This window comes from Microchirus variegatus (genome assembly GCF_963457635.1).
Source record: "Microchirus variegatus genome assembly, chromosome: 3".
Classification (NCBI taxonomy): domain Eukaryota; kingdom Metazoa; phylum Chordata; class Actinopteri; order Pleuronectiformes; family Soleidae; genus Microchirus; species Microchirus variegatus.
In genome coordinates this window covers 22,595,418-22,620,563 of record NC_139804.1, presented here as the reverse complement: position 1 = coordinate 22,620,563, position 25,146 = coordinate 22,595,418, and the positions used below count along the sequence as shown (strand labels likewise).

The 25,146-nt window shown below is 38.6% G+C and overlaps 2 protein-coding genes across 2 annotated transcripts; one reads left to right on the top strand and one right to left on the bottom strand.

Annotated features, from left to right (window-relative positions):
- Positions 1 to 1,285: 1,285 nt before the first annotated feature.
- LOC310924756 (uncharacterized protein) lies at positions 1,286 to 3,380 on the bottom strand. The gene is made up of 5 exons (XM_083886580.1): positions 3,313 to 3,380; positions 2,496 to 2,837; positions 2,073 to 2,285; positions 1,490 to 1,518; positions 1,286 to 1,406 (listed from the first exon to the last, which is right to left on the bottom strand). The coding sequence occupies exons 1-5, from the start codon at positions 3,359 to 3,361 to the stop codon at positions 1,308 to 1,310; spliced, it is 732 nt and encodes a 243-aa protein (XP_083742706.1). The 5' UTR covers positions 3,362 to 3,380; the 3' UTR covers positions 1,286 to 1,307.
- Positions 3,381 to 5,034: 1,654 nt separating this feature from the next.
- Positions 5,035 to 22,506, top strand: blmh (bleomycin hydrolase). Its single transcript, XM_083886799.1, has 12 exons — positions 5,035 to 5,157; positions 7,236 to 7,433; positions 8,352 to 8,461; positions 9,121 to 9,262; positions 9,640 to 9,728; positions 9,835 to 9,927; positions 16,826 to 16,981; positions 17,362 to 17,520; positions 17,616 to 17,683; positions 18,073 to 18,190; positions 18,454 to 18,520; positions 22,251 to 22,506. Exons 1-12 carry the CDS (start codon positions 5,148 to 5,150, stop codon positions 22,397 to 22,399), a joined length of 1,359 nt encoding a protein of 452 aa, XP_083742925.1. The 5' UTR covers positions 5,035 to 5,147; the 3' UTR covers positions 22,400 to 22,506.
- Positions 22,507 to 25,146: the final 2,640 nt, after the last annotated feature.

Sequence of the window (25,146 nt, the reverse complement as noted above, 5' to 3'; positions counted from 1 at the left end):
GATAGGTACATCTACTCTTCTCCTCAACGATTTAGTGACTTTAGCCTGGAACGGCACAGACAGGAGTCAGTGGAGCAAAGTGGTAGTTTGTAAATGAAAAGAAAAGGTTAAAGACACACATAGAAAAAGTGTTTCTATGTGACAACACCTGTTGGTCTTTGGAAGAATGCCCACGTCCTTCTTAGTGTGCATTCATGACTTTCTAGTTTGTGAAGTTAAACACACGTGGCTTAAAGGCTCAGGTCCCGAAATTACAAAAATCCACTTTGTAATTACGGTGAACTTAAAGTTGGCAGGAAGCTTCTCTCAATACAGTGGTACCTTTCTTTATAGCTGGACCGGAAGCAGACATGAGGACTAATAAATTAACAAACACTGTTCAGTTAGTGCAGACAAGTGATTACCTCGAGTAAAGAAAGCAGGAAGAGAAATACTCCACTCATCTAGTTTGTGGCAGGTATCGCCTAAATACCCTGCAGCCTTTTCTCTGTAAATACGCTTAATTTATTAAAAACAACAACTTTTTTTGCATTGATGTCAAAAAATGTAAAAATGTAAGTGCAGAGTACTCAAATGAATAAAGATAAGATGATGAAAGAAAATCTATTAATTTAAAAGATGTCTAAACATGTATATGTATATTTGGTTATGTAACGTGCCATTGAGAATTTATTCTAAAATAAAATGTTGTATTTTGTGTCAGTTATGTGTGTTTTCTCTTCCTTTGCTACACTTCTGTCTATGCTTAAATACTTTGTTGATTCAATTGTTATTTTGTCAAAACACAGAATCCTAACATCGCTGAATGTGTTGCACTCTCCTCTCTGAATAGTGTAATTAGAGAAATCAATAGACTGCAGGAGAAAGCTACAAAAATACTATAATTTGTAGTTAATTGTGTCCTCTGCTTTAATTGTGTTTCACTTGAATATATTATAGTAGCTTTCTGTGAGTGAGAAACTCCACATACACATGTCATACATGGTTCCTCAAAGCAACAAGGACTCAGCAGTACTGTATCTTACGGAGCCCCCGAAGTGACATGAGGAAAAAAAAATCAAGAAAAAAAAATTATAATTTAAATCTCGAGTTTCAAAGTCAAGATCTCGAGTTTCCAAAAAAAAAGAAAAAAAAATTATTAAAAGAAAATTTAATTTAAAACTTGAGATTTCAAAATAAAAAGAATGTCTTCATTTTTTTTTTTTTCCTCATGTCACTTCAGGGGCTCCATAGTATCTCACCAAAAGCAGTGTAAAATAATTTATCCTCAGAATACAACTTTGCACCTCCACTTAATTCAAACGCAGTCAAGAAAATTTGAGCGATGAGTACACAGTAGACTGAGGAGGCTCTCTGACGACTTTCTTTTGCCTTAGTGCCTCCATGGAAACATCTGCATACAGCACCTGGAACGTGATCGGAGAAAAGAAAAATGCTCATATGCACCAGGTGAAAAAACAAACAATGGTGGGTGCTCTGTTTCATTTACCTCGGTCTTCTGCTGGGACTTGGAGCTCGCTGTAAAAAGAATAGGAAGACATTACTGTGAAGATCTCTGACCCACTTCCAGTTATTGCAGGAAGTTGTAATTGCACGATACATATATCTATAGGTCATGTGGTATTTTGCATCTCTGAAGTTCCTATTTTATAAGTTATAAGGGGGAGTAAAGTGTGATAATAGAGCTAGTCAAATGCAGAGCAGTAAATCAGGTTCCTGTACTTGTGAGGCCGCACACCACAAGAGGAAATGAGTCAGGGGGAGCAGTCCCAGCTACTGCTTTATCCTCCACATTAAGGTTGCGCTGTAGCTGGGGCCAATCCAACCTGATATAGGGTGAAAGGTGGGATAAATCCTGGACAGATCACCAGTCCAACGCAGGGCCAACATATAGAGACAAACAACCATTCACTCTCACACCTACGTACACCGTGTTTTGTGTGTTCAATTCATCTCTGCATGCTTTCAGACTGTGAGAGGAAACAGAAACCCAAGAGAAAACCAGTAGCCACTACAACGCCATGTGACCTAGAAAAGTTTCAGGAATGTTGAGTGTAAGAATAAAGATATACCTTTATGTGTCTGTTGCACTGGACAACGGGGTGGAGGTAGTGGAGCCAGGTCGGGTTCATATACAGCCACATGTGTGGACTGAATCCTCGGATGTGGGCGAGGCTTGACCTCTGACCTCACACAACAAGCCAGTCCGAGAATGACAGGAAGACAAAGGAAAGCACCGACGCAGACCAAAACCCTGTGCAACAAATTCCTCTGCGATGGAACAGCTGCACAATGAAAGAGGAGGAATGGACACACATACAGATACATATATTAGATCATTGGATAAGGAGGTAACATTTGAATAATAGATTGTGGTCAAGATCTTGCACATGAATTGATAGTGTATGAGAGGGGAAATGTGTCAATGGTGGTATTGTTGGAAGAGGACTTAGCTTTTAAAAATAAAAGACAGACATGTATGTGATTCCGCATACCTGCTGTGACGTTCACATACATCAGATGACCCAGATCGATGTCACCTTGACCCCACGCAACCTTGCATCCATAGGAACCTTCATCTAATTGGTTGACCCTCTGTAAATTCAAAACTAGACGGGTTCTGTTTGCTGAAAGGATCACATTGGTCAGATGATGTTTCTCGGAGTTCCTGATGGTACTGAACCTTTCATTGGTCTCATTTTTCCACATCCAGTTCCCCATCCAGGTGTCTCCACAGTGCTGGACCACACAAGCCAGAGACAGACTGCCCCCTTCTGGTACATAGAACGTTTCACGTCTGCCCAAAACAGTCTGGCTGCATTCTTCAGCATAGAGACCTGATGAGGGTCGGTGACTCGTTATGACACAGTTTATTGAAATAGGTGATGCAGTCAATAAGAGTCTGTCAACCCTAACAAACAATCCTAAACTGCTGTGTGTTATAAATGTCTTTAGAGTCAATATCTAGATAAACTAATCCAGCACGATAAAGGTACCACACACATACAATCATTGTCTGACAAATGTATACAATGGAGTGCTTTTTTCACCAAATTATGCACTGAACAAATTTACGTAGAAACTGAGACAAATCTGTCCAAAATACACTGGAGTGAGAGTTTACCAAAAGTGACTTACAATAGAAACTTCAAGTACTCATTTCCATGTTCCCTAACAGCACAGACAAACACACAACACACAGACTGAATAGCCTTGGTGAGCTAAGTTCCTCAAAATCTGTAGATTTCCTCTCTAAAGTTACAATACATATTTAAATGTGATTTTAGATGTGAACTCAAATATGTTACTTACCAGGAAGAAGGCAGAGGCAGCCGATGACACTGAGGAGATAGTCACGCATGTCTGACAGTGTTGGTGACGGCTCTTCACGGGTTGACTGCATACTTGATGGTGTTTCACAACAGTTTGATTCTACATACCGTGGCACGTTTGGACAACTGCAATACTTTTTTTATCACCACTTTTTCACATCTCGCTCTTTCTTTCACTTTCTTTGCCTCCTTCTCCTCGTTTGACAGACTTTTCTTTATCCTGCTGCTGCTGTCTGTCCAGATGGAAGGTAAAGGAAGGAAGTGAACCGACTAATCACTCTCCACTTTACACACACACACACACACACACACACACACACACACACACACACACACACACACACACACACACACACACACACACTCAACAGGAAATCAATAACTCCATGTGAGGGAATACAAACTTAGAAAGAAGGAAGAAAATAACTAAATCCTACATTATCTAACCAGTTTATCTGTTTTCCACGATATATTGGTTGGCTCAGCGAGTTGTGGTTTAAACCCTACAGCTTATATGACGTTGCAAAAGCGTGGAAAAGTGTACATTCGCTTGAACTGAAAAGGCAGGCATTTAGTACACATATAACATAAGCAAATATCTTGAAATACCATGAAATACCTGGCACACTCATCTAATGAAGCTTCATAATGTTCCTATTTAACACGGCCATACAGTGCACATAATATGTGCACTGTATGGCCGTGTTGGTCAAGGTTAAATATAGGGCACGTGGCCTATATTTAACCTTGACCAATGATTACTTTTCATGCCAGAATAGCAAACAAAATATGCCTTGTGTGTGCTTTTCACATTGGACGCCTTACAAATGTATGCATGCATAAAAACAACTGATCTTGGGTCCACAAAAGGTCAGAAAATGATAAAAATACATTTAAGTGCACTTATCACAATTATCATAAATGAATAAGTAGTAATCAGTTACGATCTACCTCTACTAAATCAACTTTATATATAAATATTTAAATATCCTTTTAATTTAAACATCAAGAAAATGATTATCATTAAAATTAGTTTAGGTTTCTTTGTCGACTACCACACTTATACATCCAGAACTACTAAAACAAATTAATAAAAATATCTTTTTATTGTTTTAATTACTTTATATAAGTACATTTTATATCAGAAAATTACTTTTTAGTACTTAAGTACAGTAAATGTTATACTTTAAGGCTTTTACTTAAGCAATATTATAAACTTCTACTGCTACCAAAGAAGTCCCTTTTTGGTAAGATACTTGTACTTTTATCTTTGTATTTTGTACTTTTATCTTGTACTTTGTATCCGTTGTTGGTACTTTATTACAAAACTGCATAGAATAAGTAGCTCAAATGCTGATTTTTATAGAATGGTTATGTTAGGTTTAGAGATAAGGTCATAAAATTGCTTTTTTTTCTTTATTTTTTTTTTACTTCAATATCATACAAAACAACACACTGACTACCCAGTTGTTCACATTGAAAAGTCATTAAATATGAAGCAAAGAAAAGTTTGAATGCGGTCAAATTGACCCCCGGTATGTGAGGGTTAAGAAATCCAAATGTTTCTATAAACGCTGCCTAATCCTGAGGACAGTTGCTGCTGTCATTCTGCTATATTGGTTTGTGGGAATAGGTTTTGGGTGGGCATATTCATAGAAGACGAACTCCGCCCTGCCGCCACGTCAAAAGTCTGACCGCGAGTGTATAAACGAGCGCACCCCCTGATCCTCCTCACTGACTCTCTGTGAATGAGATAAACAAAGAGCCGGTGACTTTCCAGCAAAACAGGCAACGCTCCTCGCATTCCTCGAGAACATGGACACTGGTAAGCTGCAAGTCTCTTTCTCATATTTCAGTCTCGGTGTTCTGAGTCGCCGGCAGCCTGAGCCCTGTGTGTATTTGACAGGAAGAGGGTGACAACTGAGGGTAGCTATCTGGCTAAGTTAGCATGCACTGCGTTAGCATGTGCTAGCATGACTTTGCCGTTGTTATCGTTTCTGCTCATCCGCTCAATTCATCCCGATCATCTGTCAAAAAGTCTCCGACATATAAACTGTAGACAAAGGCAGGAATCACAACGCGACCGTTCAATGTAAAGCCTAAAGTCTGCATTAGGAACAGGGAGTGTTAGCATGTGCAGATAAAAGCTAGTCATCAATGGAGTGGAAGGTTTCAGATGCTGTCAAACTATTTAAAGTGGCATTTAAATCCATTAATTGAAGTGGAGTTTTCGCCCAGTTTAAACTCATAATTTGGTGAATGTCGTCGTAATGGCTTCTACTAACCTTTGACCAGCGAAGTCAGGTGGCAGGGATGTTTTTTGTTTTCGGTTTCAATTCATTGAACCTCAAGTTTTAATGTCACCAATTATCAATATAGCAAGGATGAATATTTCTGAATACATTTCAGGCTTAATTGAAGCTAGTATTTAGACGTCAACACAACCAACAAAAGAATGGTATTTTATGAAATAACTTCAGTGTGATTTTTAATATTTGAACGAGCCATTAAATGTGAGTCTTAAATCTAAGTTTGTCAAATAACACAAATATCTGTTTAATTCAACATGAGCAATGCAGAGCATTTACAGTTATGATGTCAATGTGTCATGTGTCTAGGGTTCATGCTAACCGTTCAGCACTTTGCATATGGACCAGTGACAAGCGTAATAAAGCCAGTTGTTTAACTAGGCGTGTACATTTCCAAGTCAAAAGACCAAATTACTAACTGCCCGTTTATCTATGCTCAGATTGTATGCGACCTGCTCTTAAACACACCTGTCATGTGTTGCGTTTAGTTTGACTGAACAGCTCAATTTTATAGTCTCGTATTCATTATCTTTCTGTTCTCCTCAGTATCATAAAATCCCTCACAGAATGCAATGCAACTTGTTTTATATACACCTATGATGATAATGAAATTTGACCCTCTAGCTGTCAATGTATTTAAGTTTTGTTTCAATGGATAATTACATAAGTGCAGCTCCCTCAAGCAAAGGGTCGAACTCTTTGCAGCATGCATGACTAGGCAATGTCCCGTGCCCCTCTCTGTTTAATTGTGCTTCAGTGTTTTCTGTCAAAATTTCAGACCTCACTCCAGTGTCAATTTGAGTCTGTCCAAGTCTCTGTGAGTTTAATCCCTCTCTCATCCATGCTGTCAACTTTTGTCTTTCTCAAGTCTGTCAGTCTCAACTGGGAGGTGAATGATAATTGAGTTATAACAGTTTGTAGACTATTCACCTTTCCGTCTGCATACTTTCATCTACGGAACATTAAAAGCATTCAGTTGCTCTGCTCCCTGGCTGTGGAACTTACCACCCGCACTATGAAATATCAATTAACTTCCACTCTTCTTCTTCCACCCTCAAAACCCATCTGTTGACTGCTCAATTGCAATGTAACCGGTTTAATTGTGTATTGTGTATTTCTTATGGTTTGTATTGTTTATACTTTTTTATTAATTGCTCAGTATCCTTGAGTGCTGAAAGGTGCCTATAAATAAAATGATTATTATTGTTATTCTGTGTATGGGTTGTGGAAAAAGGTTATGCAGCACCATAAAGACAAAGTCTTTGATAAAGGATGTGCTGTTACTTTATGACTATTGATCCGGTTTTTGCAGCCTTATTGTTACATATTCTAAGTGCACAATTGCTTATAAATCAGATCTTAGTGGAAAGTGTGTCTAAAGTGCACAGATGTATCATGGGAATTGGGACAGAGGAAATTCTTCCTCTAATGTATAGACATCTGTCAGACTGTCTAGCTATCAGTGTCTCCTATTTCAAGCTGACTTTATTTGTGCTTGCATCCATTCCTTTAACAGTTGTTCTGCTATTCTCTCATAATGTTTTCTTCTTCATTTCATCATTCTCTCTCTAATTCACTCTGCTTTATCATCCAGGTTTGAGTCAGGAGAAGGTAGCATCCTTCATCAAGCGGCTGCAGGCTGAGCCACGTTATCTGTTGGCACAGAACGTTTCAACCTGCATTGACCCATTAGAGGTTTGTCTGCACAGACAGACTGTCCAGGATACTGTGCACATCTTCCAGCATTCTATCCCCACAGAGGGCAAGCCCGTCACCAACCAGAAAAACTCAGGTGAGACTTGAAGTAGAACAACTACATTCACCTTCCACAGTAAGACATTTGTTTAACAATGAGGCATGTCTGTGGTTAGTTTAATATCTGTGAGCGTCCAATAGCGTCACATTGACATACGTTTTTTGTATCATCAGCCCCTGCATCGAAGTCTTTGAATTGTTTTAATATTTATTTATTATCCATTTATATGATAACAATTCACGACTTATAACAGACCATTAACAACTAAATTATCGTTATTAGCAAAAAAAATATCGGCTACCCCCAATAGGTTTGTAGCCTCTGTTTTGTTCGTTAAAATGCTGACATGGAATAAATTGCTGTCAATTGAAATGCACTCTGACACACTTTTATTCTCATATTTCTTTGTCATATTTGGTTGCTGCAGCTGTAACTTAACCAGCTATAACTTTATTTACATCAAGTTACAATGAAGTAGATGAATAAAATGTGTCCGTTGGTCTGAAACCACTGAATGTTGCGTGATGGTTGAGTGTGTCGTCTTCAAAGGTTTGGGGTATTTTTTTGTATTAATAGACCAGAGTTGCCCAAGCAAACTTCAAAATCAAGATTCAATTATTATAACGAATGAAAATATTTATCCTTCCACATACTTTCTACACCAATCTGAAAACCAGAAGCATGTTTTGGAGGACATGCATGTACATTTGTTAGCTTTGCTGCAATAATTACACAGTCATTGTTAAACCAACAAATCAGATATAGCTCTAAAAGTTGCTTGTCAGGCACAACCCTGCTGTTCAGTGAAGGAATATAATGAACAATCAGTCTAGCCTTTCAGAAATGCCAGTGACTAAATTAAGTTTGCGCTTGAACCACATTGAAAGCTAATGTTGCTTTTACAGAGAGATCATGTATGATTCACTAAAAATGCATGTGTCTTTTTTCACTTAGGGAGATGTTGGATCTTCTCATGCCTCAATGTTATGCGACTTCCTTTCATGAAGAAGTTTAACATAGAGGAGTTTGAGTTCAGTCAGTCGTATCTCTTTTTCTGGGACAAGGTGAGACGTAGACACGATGTACATTTGTTTTCTAAATGTGTTATTATGCCTTGTGTTTTGGTGTTGTGTGAAAGGTATACTCGGGTGTTTCTTTATGTTTCTTTACTTTCTTGAGTATTATAACATTTTGATAAATGGATGTTGTTTTGTAGTCAAGAAGCCAAGCCGTGTCTGTGCATTGGTAATTGTGTTGCAGTCCATCTAAAGCCCTTTTTTGATAAATGTGGCCAATGTTCTTCCCTGGGTCAGCGTCACAGTTACATTGACTGTTTTAATCTCTCCCTGTCTCTTTTTCTCTCTCTCTGATCTCTTGTCATTTTCTCACACATGTTGAGACAGAAACTATAGCATTAGTTCTAAATAAAGAAGAGATGGTATAGAACTCTATGAATATCCTGCCACCCTTGTATTACATTACATCAGGGTAGGGCTAGGCAACATGTTCAAAACCACATATCTGATTTAATTTATATTAGTGATGGGCATTTCTTCCAAACTCCAATATTTGATGGCATTATTTGTACAATATTTGTGTGTTCTAAACTCCAGCTAATGAGAGTTAGTGGAAGTAATGTAAGGTTCACAGAACTAACGGTAAAAGCAAGCAATGCATTCAAAGACCCTTGTAAATACATTTCTTTCTGTTCTCTTTTCTACAGATTGAGCGTTGCTACTACTTCCTCCAAGCCTGTGTTGATACAGCACAGAGGAAAGAGCCAGTAGATGGACGTCTAGTCCAGTTCCTGCTCTCCAATCCAACCAATGATGGAGGACAGTGGGACATGCTGGTCAACCTCATTGGTTAGTTTTTTTTTATCATGACACATAATGCATTGATAGTTTAAATATTGACTAACCATAAAAAATGTGTTGGTTTGTGTCTTAAGTTAGATTAAGTTGGTGTATTGTGCTGTTGTCAGAAGAACCACTTCTAATTTAGTGGCCTTGCATAATTACAATTAAGTATCCAATCCAATCCAACATTATTTATAGCGCACTTTCAAAACAACAACAGCTGAAACAAAGTGTTGTACATCTGAGATAAATAAAACAAATAAAATACAAAATTATGTGACCTAATAGACCTAAGAACAATAAAGTATCTTCAATTTCACTCTATTCTATTATAAATAATAATTACAGTTGTTGTACAATGTTTTATACTGTACCTTCTTCAGAAAAGTATGGCGTCATCCCAAAGAAATGCTTTCCAGAGTCGCACAGCTCAGAGGCCTCACGCAGAATGAACGACATTCTGAATCATAAGGTACCTTTACACACACACAAACTCTGTCGGACAATCATTCAATCATATTTACATAATGTTTCTTTGAGTCAGCACTGATTGTTTTTTGTCTCCCTGTGTGTTACAGCTGAGAGAATACTGCCTTAGACTGAGGAACATGGTGGCAAGTGATGCTACTAAAACTGAACTTTCTGAGGCTATGGACACCATGATTGAGGAGGTGAGATGCACAAGGATGTTTTCAAAAAAATATGTTTAATAAGGGACCATTTTAGGAACATTTTATCCTTTTTTTTAACTGAAGGAACAAAGAACTAACCTAAGTTCAAGACATACAGCACAGTGCAGGTGCCACACAAGTCATTACTCTCGGGCAGGGGTCTCCAACGAGTATCTCGCGAGCTACCAGTATCTCCCAGTCCCTTTCCAAGTAGTGGACATTTAAATGACACTTCAGTGGACACCTCTCTCATTGACTCAATGCAGTGTCAGTCATGTCACTCAATGGAAATACCCAGTATACATCATGCATACAGCTGTACCTATGGGTACTCTTATGAAGTGACACAGTGACATATGGGCAGATAATAGCAAAATGTTGGCATATTTGTGAATGCATTCTGCTTTGACAGAATTAATATTTTAGTTCAATAGTGTGTGAGATATACTTGAAAGAAATGCATACAGAAATACAAAATGCACATGGAGCTGTAATGGATACTGTTTTTGTCATGTTTATTGCAAAATGTGAGTTGTGGACATCAATATTTTATCAAAAAATCCATGCAAAACAAACTTTTTGAGTTTGTTTGGGTTGAAATAAGCATAAAACAAGGTGAAAAAAATAGTAGCTCTGCCATACTCATTTTGTCAAAGTAGCTCTAAGAGGAAAAAAGGTTGGTGACCCCCACTCTAGGGTTAGTACTTTCCAGTGACTCAGCTAGAAATTGGGGCAGAGGTTGCAGCGCTGAAATTTCCTGACACGGAAGTTTCATTGACAAAGTCAGGAAGCACTCAGGACTCGGTCTTACTGTTTTAAGTTAATATGAACAGAATAAATCATACTTTATTCACTGATTGATTGGTGGTTGGCTCTGTGCCATAATGGAGTAAACATTTAACAGATGAATGTTCATCATAATTATATATTTTTCTCTTTTTACTCTTCAGAGTCATTCCACTCGAAAGCAAATAACCACATAATTACTTGTGTTGTTTCCTTGATCATGAAAATACCACTTTTTTTCCTTCTGTTTCCGATCTCATTGGCCTTATTTTCATTCATTTTAGATGTACGTAACAGACCTTATTTTGTATAGTTTTGACTTTTTTTATTCAGCAGTTTTACTATCTTACATTGTTCAATTTGTACCAGAAGAGGGGGCTAGTAGACAATAGTTGATGTCCAACCATTACAGAATAGCATTAGAGTGATGAGCTAAAACCATTACTGTGTGGTGAAATCAGGCTAAACCTTGCACTATGTTAATGCTAATGAGGCTCAACAAGTAAGGGGGTATTACGTTTTCCTATAAACTGGGCATTAGTCTGCAGGTTTACATGCCACAACCTTTCAATTCAACACAGTGAGTGGAGTGACAAATGTGCATATAGATTAAAAATAATGTTTGATAAACCAGTCATTCAGGCTCTGCAACCTTTACCTCTTTATTATAATTTGAGTCGTTTGAGGCTTACAGACCCTGCAATACCTGCCGTTTGCTTGTGAACACATGACATGACGTACACTGTTGGCAACGCATTCTCTAGACAGCATTCACTGCTTAGTTCAACTATTTATGAGTCACTTCTGCACAACAAAGCAGCAAATAAAATCACCTGCAAATTGCCTCAGATACCACACATGTGATGACCTCCATTTAAACACTGATTCACTCCTGTGAACCACACATGGAACCTCCTTTTGTTTTTTTTTTCTGACTGACCTGGTTGAGAGTTGAAGCAGATCATGATTCTCTGTTTTTATGTAAAGATTAAGAATTAACATGGTGTATATAGCACAAAAAAATCTTACAACATGAGGGAAAAAAAAAAAAAGAAAAGTACAAGTCCTCTCTTCCAATCTCAGAATCCCACTGCAGTCAGTGAGCACCTCTGAGTGGAGTCAGGAGTCCTGGAAATCACAGCTCAAGTCAGATTCACTGCGTACATGCGGTGTTTGAATGGTCTGAACTGCATTGGTGTGTATTCACAGGAGCCTTTATTTCAGCCTTGTGCATGCTTGCCTGTGTGTGTAGACATATTGAATGACAGGCCAGTCAGTCAATCAGCCTTCTATTGATATCACTCCACACTGCTCACAGGCCTGGTTAAGCAGCCTTTGTTTTCAGCTGTTTGGTTGTATTGTGCTGCTGGCTGGTTGCTTATTTAAACAGTCGCCTGTATCACACAGTTGCCTCTGTGGATGCCGCACACGCACAAACGTGTGTTGTGCAACAGCAAAGATGGCTCCCGCTGCACTGCATGACATGGCAGGAGGTGGAGGGTTGTGTTTGTTTGTCCACCTGGAAGTGGTTTGTTTTGTGAAACACCATTCTGTCACGGACCGCCGGTAATGGAGGATTCAGTCATGTCAAAAGAACGACCCGCGTTAATGAGATTCACATTGTTCAAGGAGACTGTTGCAAACACGTTTGACATCATTTGCAATGGGACAACCACCCTCGGTAGAAAGTTACATGTTAACTAACATAGATAATAAACTGCATTGATAGAATAAACTACTTTATTGCTGTTTTTAATTATTTTTTTCAAATCCAAGCCATAAAAATCATAAATGAAAATAAGAATTAAGTACTCAATATTTTCTTTAACTCTTTATTGCTTTTGGTTGTATTTACTTGATAGCTATTAAAACCTGTTGTCAGACAAATTAGGACAAGTTGACTCATTGTGGTTGTGCAGTGTTAATGTTAAGATAACGTTCTCGACTGATTGAACGTGTCACATTAATTGTCGTGTTGTCAGTAAAAGTAAAAATGATCATCTATGAGCGACTAGTCACTCGCTTTATTTGTTTGTCATGGCTTCTTAAACTTAGGTAATGTTTTCTTTAATTTTGGACCGATTGACTTTGTCAAATATGCATAATTTTATTTATCTAATACCGATATAATGGTTGCTAAATATGAAAGCAACTGCATACAGTATCGCTAATGTTACTCTACTTTTGTCCAATTTATAAGTCTAAAATATCAAGAAGAAGAATGTAGGCAGTATTTCATCATATTTTAAGTACAAAGTACAGTAGTGTGTAATAAACAATCATAAAATCAAATGAATAATTAAAAGACAAATATGCTAAAATGATCGTGTATATTGAAGTGTGACATTGACTATAAACATTAACTGTTTAACAGGAGTGCATGATAAGCAATATTGCATCATTAAACAGATTAAAACAAATGTCTGAATAAGACGTGATCATGTGAACAATGCCTCAACTTAAATAATTACAAGTATAATCAAATGAAGATGAGCAGTATACAGAGCTTAGTCACATTATGTAGATACTGTATGTGTATGTCTTAAATAACCAAATTATAATATCCCAAAGGAGCTTTCACAGCAGTAGACTTAATTAGATCATGCTCTGTAACATAAATGAAAGTATGAAAGGAATGTTCTTTTAGGAATATAACCATTAATCTTGGATTATTGCAGTGCATGGTTGTATTGTGGTGTTTATTGTTTTTCTAGCAGTCCACTGTAGGAGTTGTTTGTTCAGACCATTGTGCCTGTCCATGTGTACAGGTCCTTCTGTCCAAAACTGTGTTGATGGACATGCCATCATGCTGTCCATGTGTGTTTTATAGGCTTATGTTGTTGGTTCTCCTGGTGTCTTACAAGTAGGACATGAATGTTTCTTCTACTTGTTCTCATGCTTTTGAATCTATGAGTGCATATCTGTTGTCAGTCCTACTTTGGTTTGCGAGGAGGTGATGCTGTCCACCCTTCCTATGTGGTGGCTGTGATTGAGCCCTGGTCTCTATCACATCAGCCCCATAAATACTCCCATGACAAGCAGCCGAGGTCAACGTCTCTTCTTCCACTTACTGTACCTTGTTTTCACAGAATCTCTTTGCGTGTCAAGAATCTATTCTTTTTGTCAACACTGCCAAGAACATTCATTAAAGCCGAGCAGATTGTGTGCCTTAAAACCTTGGCAATGTAATCTTTAACCCATTTTTAATCCACCTGTAGCAAGAATGGGCAGAGCTTTTAGCGTCCATGCACTACATTATTGAGGTGTAGAGGATTAATGTTGGTTTCAAAGCCTGTTTTTCTCTTTCATGTTGTATCTGGTCTGTGTCGCTCCTCCTCTACCCTTGCTGACATTGACAAGTCAACTCTCACTGGCACACCAATAAAGGTTCACACGTAAAATGCACACAGATGGTATCCCTTACGCCATAACCGTAGCCCTCCCATGCTCCGTTGCATCATGAGATCAGAAATGCCATGTGTGGCTTTGTTTCTTGGTGCTAAGACTTACTTTCTGTCTTTAGCTGTTAGTTGTTAGCTTACGTGTGTTGTTGTGCGATGTGGGTGGGTTCCTGTGCATGTGTCATTGTCAGGGGCTCAAAGGTTCCTTCTGCCAGTTGTCTACTCTGTGAATTTCTTTGCACAATTGTTAGAATTTAACAGTGACCATATGTGTTGGATGTTTACAAAACATAGACGTTTAATCAAAACCTTATTATCCAAACTGTTTGCATGGGGGCATTTGCCGATGCTCATCAGTCCAGCTTCTAGACAAAAGTTTGAAATTCCCTTTAGTGACTGACAAAGTAAATGAAGTTTATCAATCTAGCATCACCTGGTTGACAATCAGAACCTTTATTATGTCTTTATTGGCAATGTTGTCATGGATCTCATTTGGAAGTGACCCAAAAGTAGACTTAAAAGTAACCCACTGAACTGATTATAGATCTCATCTGGCCTGGGAACATCTAGAGATCTAGAGTAGCCGTTTATTGAAAGTGTGGCAAGGACGAGGATCATAGGGAAAACCCTGCTTAGTAAAAATTTAAGAAATTTGAGCATTGAATGTTTACAGCTTTCAATCGTAGACTCTAAATATGGCAAATCCATGTATTCGCTCAATAAGCTTACATTTGTGTCCCTCACGACATCTGTAAAGGAGAATGTAAAGTGAGTGGAAAGTTTTACCAGAGCAACCTTGTTTTTGGGAGAAAGAGACAAAAATGGGGAATGGTGAGAGAAAGGCGGGGGCTAAGGTGTAGCAGAGATTTCACAGGAAGGTTCTGAGGGCATCTGAGCAAACATAGATCAGATGGATGGACACCTTGGCACGCCATTTTAAACTTGGAATAGTCTAAACAGTGGAAAATTTAGAGGTGGGTGAAAAGATGCCTTTGTTGACTCGGCTTATATGTGTATTTTTGCATACGTCTGTGTACTCTTTTGGGCATTTATGTGAGGAAGGAGGGAGCATTTGTTTGCGTAAGCCAGGCTTGAATTTATGCATTTTGGTGCGAGCATGTGTTGGGATGTGTTTGAGGTGAAAGTCGTGGGCTTAGTGTCGACTAACTCAAAAGCAAGAATGTCATCTTAATGCACTGCCATGGCTGCTAAATTTCTCCAGGCACAGCAAAATATAATTCCCCCATCAGCTCTGTATTTACTTGGATCTGGATATCAGTGGAAGTTGTCAATGAAAACATTGTATATGTCCAATGGAAATGTGTTATTTGTGACACAGTATCTTCGTTCATCCACAAATGCACATCTATAAACTGAAAATTCTCCCTGCAGATTTATTTTACAACTGTATCCTTGTTGGATGACCTATACTTATGTAAAGGAATGATGTATTTCAGCAGTGAATAGGGATGTTCATATCAGTATTTTGTTTTACGTGTACTCTTTTCACATTTCTAAGGAAAAGGCACTGCTGGGTAAGGAGATAAAAACAGAGGAGCTTAATAACAAAATAGGGAAATTCCTGAGATGACTATATCATAATTCCGAAGGCCAGATTGACAGATGGCCCTCTCCAAATAACCCAGTTGAGCCCACAGGAACTCAGTCTGAGCTTTAGCGCCCGAGGAAGACACACATGGAGGGAAGGGAAAAGGGTGTGGGGTGCAATGGGGGGAAATGGCATATGGAAAAAGATGGATAGCACCAAAGAAATGTAGAGAGGGAGAAAAAAGGGACACATTAAAGGAGTATATAGGGTTTATGAGGAGTTGGAAGGCTTAGATGAACAAGCATCAAGAATATAACTGTAAATTGGATTAACAAACTCTCAAGACAACTGTTTCTGTTCAGTTGTCTGTAATGGTGTACAAGCAGTAAATAACACGTGTGTTTTTCATATATTGTATGTAAAAAAAAAAAAAAAGCTTCAGTACACTGTCGTAGCAGTACAGACAAATCAAATACAGCAAAGCAATAGAAATAAGCAAGACCACACTGGTGCTGTGGAGTATCTGTGGAGTGTAGTACTCGTGCACACTGATTTCCTGGCTGAGCAGCAACAGCTCTGCCCATAGTTTGTACTTCATGCATTTGCTCTAACACTCTCAGTAACACTGTAGGTTCTGATAGCGAGTGAGTAAATCACAATTATTATTATTATTTATTACATTTATATAGTGCTTTTCAAAGCGCGTACAGAATTTATTATTCATTCCTACACATTCTCACAGGTGGTGGTAAGCTACGTCTGTACCCACAGCTGCTCTGGAGCAGACTGACAGATATTGACATGTATTACACAGTACTATTTTTTTGCCATTGTTGAAGTGTTCTATTTATGCATTATCTGGTTATTATCAACAGTTGTGCAACAGTTAATAATGTACCTCTATTGGTAAAAGAGGGCTGTTGCATAATTAAATGTTTCCTGCTCTTGTCAGGCACCACATCTGCTTGTAGTTAAGTAGAGATTCTGTGGATTGTTGATTCAGTCTAAAAAAAAAAAAAAAATTAAGCTTTTGATCCAAATGTTTGCTGTCGTAGAATAAAAAACACAAGCTGGGTATTTATTGACATGTTTTGCCAGATTTGCAATGTTTGATTATAATTTTGTGAAGACATTGATGTTCAGACTGTGAATTATGTTGCAGGTGTTCCGGGTAGTCACTGTTTGTCTAGGCAGCCCTCCCGAGACCATCAGTTGGGAGTACAGGGACAAGGACAAGAACTTCCACCGCATGGGAGCACTCACCCCGCAGGAGTTTTACAAGGAGCATGTGAAGCCCTTGTTCAACATTCAGGACAAAGTATGTGGATCCCTAAAGGACCAGTGTGTATGAATCGGTGGCAAGACTGCTGTTTGCAACAAATGGAGGGCTGTTTTTATTCTACCTTTCCCAAGCTGGTCAGAGAACTACAGTGGTCTGTTCTGAGCTGCTAAAGAAAAACAGTGACAAAGGATGGGTCTTTTAAGACCTTTGAAAATTTAATTTTAGTGTACCTAATTGGCTACAAAAACCAAATGATTCATAGTGATTATGCACTTTTACAAAAATAATTATGAGTAGTATATTGAGTATATTCAATTTCTGATAAACTCCTAAATGTTACACACTGGATGTTTGTAATGTTTGCTCCCAGTAACGCAACAAATCTCAGCTTCTAATCCATAGCTTCCTGCCCCCAGGTCTGCCTTGTGAATGACCCTCGTCCCCAGAACTCTTTTGGGAAGCTGTACAGTGTCGAGTTCCTCTCAAACATGGTTGAAGGCCGCAAAACTCTGTACAACAACCAGCCAATCCAGCTACTTAAAAAAGCTGCAGCAGATTCCATTAAGGAGGGAGAGGTGAGGACAACACTGAAATAATGTGGACACAAAGTGTGTGAAACCGAGCATGTGCCCTTGTATTAATTTGAACGTGCCTTTTTTTTTTCTTCTAGGCTGTATGGTTTGGTTGTGATGTTGGGAAACATTTCCACAGCAAGCTGGGCATTAATGACTTGAATGTGTAAGTATAAAAAGTAAACCAAGAATTTATTTGTACTTTTATATGTTGGATAAAGGTTCAATAAGTCAGTGAACTGTCCCATTTTTTTCAGAAACCTTTGTATCACATTTCGGTTTGTGCCATGTCTTATATTTTCTTCTGCGAGGAGATTATTTTCGAAATTAGGCTGAGGTTTAGACTAGATTAGTCTACAGTCTGCAAAAGAAAGGCATATTGTAAGCTGACTTTATCCTGGGCTTCTGGAGGCCTTTTGGCCCTTTTATGGCGACAAAATTAAATCGAGACATATTTTGTCATTAGAGAAATATGTGACTGGCATCAAAGATGAGCAGCTACAGCAGGGAATGTATCGTGATGTGTTAAGTTTGTGTGTGTATGTCTCGATCCAGGTTCAACCATGAACTTGTGTTTGGAGTTTCGGTAAAGAACTTATCAAAGGCAGAGCGGCTGATATACGGAGACTCTCTGATGACCCATGCTATGATCCTCACTGCTGTCACAGACAAGGTATGCTCACTCAAACATGCAATGTATTCATGCAAATGAATCATTCACAAGAAAACCAGGAGGAGTGAACTCAATCAGAATGTCCTACAGGCGTGTTGCATCAATGTCCTGGTGCATGTTTACTCTGTTTTAATCGGCTGCAGGTTTTTCATATTGCTGTCAATTTTCCCCCTTGTAAGTAATCCCAGCTGTCGGGACACTTTCTTTCTTTGAATCTCTGCTTTTCCCTCTTAATCTCTACATCTTCTTTGTCTGTCTCTCAGGACGAGAAAGAAGGCTATGAGAAGTGGAGGGTGGAAAACTCTTGGGGCGACGACCGTGGGAACAAAGGTAACGCATAACACACACTCGGTTTTTTGCTTTGGTTTGGATTATTTCTTTAGATTTAAACTTTACTTAAATTATCAACAAATGGACTGTTAACCACTTTATTTTGAATATGTTTTGTAGCAAATGCTCCCTGCCTCTCCAACTATTCATATCTTTACTCACACCACAGTGCTCTTCATGACAAAAAAACACAAACTTCCCGTTTGTGTTTATTAAATTATGGACAGGATTAGAATGAAGCCTCCCTGTGATGCAGCTTTATGAACATTTAATTGGCTGTGTCCTGTTTCACTCAAACAAACATGAGATGTTTGTGTCTTTTATGTCTCTAAGCTTTCAAGGATCCAGTGAAATAAACATAGTTACTGAATAAACTGAGTAATTCACTGTAGCCAGAAACATACCAGCACAAGTCAGGTCTAATTACTTTAAAAGCGTTATATCTATTTTCTCTATACTGTATTGTTCACTTGGGTCAATACGTTTTACATGTCAGTTTGGTTTCCTCCATTTTGGATCCTCTGGCTTGCCATTTCCTCAAAGGTTAGCACTGTCAAGACATCTTGAATTACAGTGAATAATATCACCTTATAAAGCTAATAAATTAATTCCGATTTTGTGGGTTTTTTTGCTGAAAAACTTTGTTTTAAATACCTGTGTGACCAGGCCAGAAATGTTGTATAACACACATGACATACGATCCATCACTATAAAATGTTGCATGTTGACTCTATGGGACTTTTGAACCTGTCACTTATTTTTTTATTGTTCCAGCCTGTTCAGGACGATGTTTTTAAACTCACAAATTCAAATTAAAAAATCAGTCTTAAGCCATTTTGATGCACCAGGGCAAAACCGATTGCAATCAAGTGTGGATTTATCTCAAAGGCACAGCAGGTACTCCAGACTTTACTGTCTGCTGTTGTTATTCCCTCTATCCTTTCATCTCTGTTTCTCATCCTCCTCTGACCCTCACTGCCTCTTCTCTCCATCTCTGGTCTCAACATTCCATTGCAAATTATACAAGAGCATTTCAGGTCAGTCATGCATCGTCTGGCAATGCACACATACACAGTGCAGCATATGCACACAGTGAGAGACTTACACATTCTCACAATATTTGCTTGAACCCACAAACCATTGTGACTTGGGAAAACATGTGAAAACCCCTCGGTCAAATCAAATGAGTTTCACGCGTATCCCATTCCATAAACACCAGCAGATGGGGAAGGCCTCGGCCCGCAGTCTGTCCACTGCCAAATTAATAAAGTTTATTGAGAACAAGGAGTTTTGAGAAGAAGAGTTCTCTCAGGATTCCAGGGACTATGCTATTTTGACAAAAGCTTTGGGGGAATAGTTGCAGTGGAGAAAAATCCAAAATAATGGGTAAATGAGAGAGATGTAACCAAAATAAAGATGCAGCACAGGTGGAGAGTGGTCAGAAAGAAGAAAAACAAAGGTGAATAGATGCAGAAATTATTTTTGGAAAGGTCGTAGTAGTGGCTATAGCTGTGATACAGAGATAGAGAGTAGAGTATGTGTATAATGTTTTGCTTAACATCTCCCTGAGGCCTTAAAATATTCCTCCTAACGCTGAAGGAGTCTCCGATGACAGGTTTAACTTTCTGTTTGCTCCATCTTTTAGCCCGCACACAGCTGTCCTCATGACCACTCATTCCACCGCTCGTACTTTTACACAGCTTCACACAAACATCTGAGGATCTGATATTATTTGTTTATTCAACTGGACATCCCAAAGTTGACTTGACATTATTTTGACATATTTGACACACTCATGGATACCAAAAAACATAAAGTATATTGTTAAAATAAATACCAGATAATTGTTATTATGGATGGATGTTTTGAAGTATGCTTCTCATCTGTTTTATTTGTATCATTTGGCCTGTTTTCAGTCTCAACATTTCAAGTTCACACCAATGTGAACTTGAAACTCTTACTGCAGCTCTGTCCCCAAATCAATAAATAAATCAAATCAATCATATCAAATTCAATAAATTCACACATTTTTCATTGTAAAAAGCCGGGCTTTGAAACTAAAAGCATGTGAGTGTGTCTGTGTGACATGGCTAAATCATTGTTCCCCCTGTGTTGGAGAGATCTAGTGTCTGTGAATAGTCTGCAACCCTTTTCCCATCAGTGAAAAAGAAATATGGCTGCTCCATATGCCTCTAGTTTACAATACATCCATCTGTGATGAGACAGGATGGTCAGCCTAACCCTAAAAGCAAATAATGACAACCAAATTCACTCGCATACATACACACACACACACACACCATGCCACCCAACATGTGGCTTCAAGGGAGCCATCACAGTGAGATCTAGGCTGCATGCCACCTGAGATTTGCGTACTTGGAAGAATACACATGCACAACTGACACCCAGACACGCCATCTCCAATACATTGTTTGGAGCTGTGGCATGTTCTTGCGGTCACTCTGACGTCTATGCTAGGTTGGCTCGATGGGAGGGACAATGAAAAGAGATGGAGCAAAAGAGGCATTAGAGAAGAGGAAGAGAAGGAAGTCACGCTATACTCTACTCTACAAACTTCTCTTTGTCTTCTACCATATCTCATGGCATTATACCATATCATTCATTCATTGTCTACTGCTTTATCCCCTGTGCCAATCCCAGCTGACATGGAGACAAACCCTCATTCACTCACACTTGCACATATTGCTATATATCACGTTGCTTTAAGTACCCCAATATATGAATCATCACCCCTGTATTGGGATATGTATCGTATCACCAGATTCTTGCCAATACACAGTTCTACCAAAGAGGGAAGGTTATCCCAAAATGAAAATGCATGTATCATTATTCTCTTCTCCTAGTCCCGATCCAAAAATATTATTTTGTCCTGACATGTCATCAATCAGGGAAAGTTTAAGGTTAACTGTTAGAAACAACCTAGATTAGGCCGCTACACATATACTAACACACACGCTTAAACAGATGGAGAGAAGGGCATTGTTTAGATTTATGAGGGTGGGTATACAGAGGTGATGGCAGGAGTGTTGAATGCACTGAAGTGCAGGGTGGGGGGAGTGTGAACCATGACGGGCTGTGGTCCTTCTCGTCCTCCATCCTGCCACTGGTTGAAACAATGGATTTCAGTGAGGACTGAAAGAAATGAAAACAAACATTATTTTCTGAGCTTTCTGTGTTTAATTGTTAGCAACACTCCCATCTCCACCCCTTTTAGTGAAAGATGATTACGATAATTGTTTTTAACTGTCGTCTCGACCGTGTCTACATGACTGAATGCATTGGCTGATTAAGTATTTACATTGAACAGTTGGATGGGGGTAACTAATGATGATCTACACACAAATCCAAAATAGTTTGATAGTAATAGTAAATGAACGTCTCTCTTAGAAATTCTCAAACCAGCTCCATGTAAATTAAGAGAACAAAAAGTATATGCTGCATATAGTTAACTATATATAACAGGAAAAGCCATGAATCTGCATCTTTGCTGTAAAAAGCAAGACACTGAGAGAACGGGTTTCACCATTTTAAGACTCACAAAAAAAGATTAAGAAGAACATGTCCAGCTGCAGTCTTTTTTATATATATTTATATAATAAACTCTAAAACAACCAGATGGTGATCTAGTTTTTCAGTAATCTTGGCAACCAACATCACAGGAAAAAAAACTAATCTTTTACAAACAATTGCTTCCTTTCTGTTTCTTCAGGCTACCTGATCATGACGGATGATTGGTTCTCCGAGTATGTGTATGAGGTGGTGGTAGACAAGAAGTTCCTGTCCCCTGAGGTCCTGGAAGTGATGCAACAAGAGCCCATTGTACTTCCTGCCTGGGATCCAATGGGAGCCCTGGCATAACCATAGAAATCCAGGTTTTAGCCTTGACCTCTGGTCTGACCTCTGACTCGGCCCTCTTTCCTCGGCTGCTTTTACCTCTCCAACATTTACCCAATGCCTCCTTTCAAAACAGCCTCTTCTTCTAGACAAAATAATAAAGATTTTGATTTCTTTTTTAACTGGATTTCCTGTGTCTTTTGTTTGATCTGTGTTTATTTTCAGAGAACAAAGGCTTTCGCTCATTAATTTTATTCTTTTATGCGCTGATTCTGAACTGTCGTGTTTTAAAAAGTGTCTTTATTGCATCATCATAAAACCTCTTTCAATTTTGACTTCAGACAACATTGTAAACAGGCCGAGGATTTAACACCAGCAATCACAGCGAGCTGTGTAAATACACGGGGAAATACTGTTAAAATCCTAACATTGGTCTTGATTGTCGTTTCCACGTGAGATTCAAGTTTGTGTGCTATTCTACTGCAGCCTTTTCACCCTGCTTATCTTTTGAACACAGGCAAAACTGCAGTGATTTACATGTCTTAAAATAACACGCACACAATTCACTGCAAAACACAATCTCCCCTTAACTTCCTCGCCCTGCAAATAACACAAGGTCAATCAGAAAAGTGACATAGGTGTCTGTACAACTACGTTGTGTGAGAGGGTTGCTCCTGTATCCACATGTTTATCACACATTCTGTCTGTATCCCCCAGATTGGGTATATAGGAATGTTAAAAGCAGGATAAGGTTCCATCCATTTCTACACAGAACAGCCACGTTGGCACATTGGATGAAAATCTAAGCACTTTCCTGAGCCTGCAATCATTCTTCAGTGACGTTTTTCAACTCATCCTGTTTTCACGCCCTCCCACCAAGGTAAGGACAGCCTCTGACCTCGCAGCAGTTGGTTTGTTAGTGAAGTACTTACTGTTCACTCTCTGCAGTGTGATTGTTGACATGCAGAAAAGTTCATTCAGCATCACTGGCTGAAGGAGGATGGAGAGCAGGGTCTTTTTGTTGGCTTTTATTGATAAGTGGCTTAGTCACTGGACTGCAGATTCAGTAACTCGTCTTTGTAATGTACATCTGCCCAGACTCATGTTATGTTAGCAAAAATCCCTGAGGATGATCCTAAGCCGACTGCATTAACTTCAACTATCAATCATCCTCACACCCACAAACCTGCATTGTCTCATCCCCCCCCATGGGTCCTCCGAGTCTGATAGTTCACTCACATTTACCTGCTGTTTATATTGCCTTTGTTATGGAAAACAATTGTATATACATGTATGTGTGTATATATATATATATATACATATGTAACATGGCATGACATTTTTGAGCTATTATATACATATATATACAGTATGTATATCAAAAATTTCATTTTTGTGCTATTATTATATTTACTATATGGATTATATTTACTATAATCCACAAATCTTCCTGTTGTTCTAAGCTTGTTGATAAAAAATAAAATGTGTTTAAGTAAGATACAGGAAACTCAGCCGCTCTTCAATTAGCTGCAAAAGCAAAATGCACCTTATAATGTGTTGAAAATAACAATAATATATTTACTGTGCTAATACCAGGTAAAAAGTAAATGTTATATAGAGTATATAGAATATACATTATCATACACTATTTAACTGGTTGTTTTTCAGGTTTAATGTATTATGCAACAGGTGCGTTAATGAGTTTAACTGCTGGCTTCAGGCAGCCAATCAGGATAGCGGAGGCTGCAACAACCTCTGACCACTTAATGTAAGAAATACAAATTTTATATCGACCACCAACTCTTGACACTTTCCTGAAGATGACTAAAGGTATGTATCATATTTTCTCCACATAAAGTGCAGTTATAATGTCTGTTGACATCACACGGGTTCATATTAAAAGGTTAACTGCCTATGCTAACGCTAATGGCTCGTGCACTGCAGCGGGGTCGTACCGATGTTCCCCGGGTCCTATGTTCCCCGTTTTCCCAAAAAAGGTCCTATGTTCCCCACTTTGTATGTGACAGGGGAACATGGGACCCTTTTTTTGAAAAAGGTTAGGGTTAGGGTTAGGGTTAGGGTTAGAGAAAGGGTCTTATGTTCCCCGGTCACATACAAAGCGGGGAACATAGATACGGTCCCCACTGCAGCCATTTTGACGTGGTTTGATTGGAACAGCACACGTGTTACTAATTGCATTAATGATCGCTCTGCTCAGTTCATGGCAGTGAACCAACTATGACATTTAGGAGGTTAAATCATTAATATGATTATTTTACACCATTGATGTTTCTACTTTGACCTGTCAATGTTGTAGCCGTGCCAAGGACCCTTTAGCTCCAACAGTATCATAGTCTACTCTAGAACATGCACACATGTTTGTTTTTTTCTTTTATTTAGTAATTTAACACAAGAAAACAGTTGCAGTGTCTCAATGGGAATACCTGCTGTGTCTGTGTCGAATCCCACTACTGTTTTTTTTAAGTTTAGAAGTGTTGTGTATATGTATCATTTTGTGTCTTTTACCATAAAGTATGTGCAGGAAATTCATTATATTTGTCATTTACCACTACCAGGTAACATCAGGTTAAACTATTTGAATCTTAAATCTGGTCTTTGTGTATTTAAAATGTATAAAGTGTACAGCTTTTACAAGTTTGCTCTCTTGAGGGCACCCTTAAGCGATTGCTTATTATGGAAAGATTACAGAGAGTGTAAACCTATGACCCTGTCCACATTGCCTTACAGGTCCTCATATCAAAAATGAGTCT

What these genes read in the sequence shown, in the direction of transcription:
- LOC310924756 (XM_083886580.1), bottom strand. Translation starts at nt 3,361, where the DNA reads ATGCGTGACTATCTCCTCAGTGTCATCGGCTGCCTCTGCCTTCTTCCT. An exon ending in GTATGTGAACGTCACAGCAG is followed by an intron (nt 2,286 to 2,495) that starts GTATGCGGAATC and finishes TTCATTGTGCAG; the next exon opens with CTGTTCCATCGCAGAGGAAT. An exon ending in AGTGCAACAGACACATAAAG is followed by an intron (nt 1,519 to 2,072) that starts GTATATCTTTAT and finishes TTCTTTTTACAG; the next exon opens with CGAGCTCCAAGTCCCAGCAG.
- blmh (XM_083886799.1), top strand. An exon ending in ACGACATTCTGAATCATAAG is followed by an intron (nt 9,729 to 9,834) that starts GTACCTTTACAC and finishes TGTGTGTTACAG; the next exon opens with CTGAGAGAATACTGCCTTAG. An exon ending in GGCATTAATGACTTGAATGT is followed by an intron (nt 17,684 to 18,072) that starts GTAAGTATAAAA and finishes GTCTCGATCCAG; the next exon opens with GTTCAACCATGAACTTGTGT.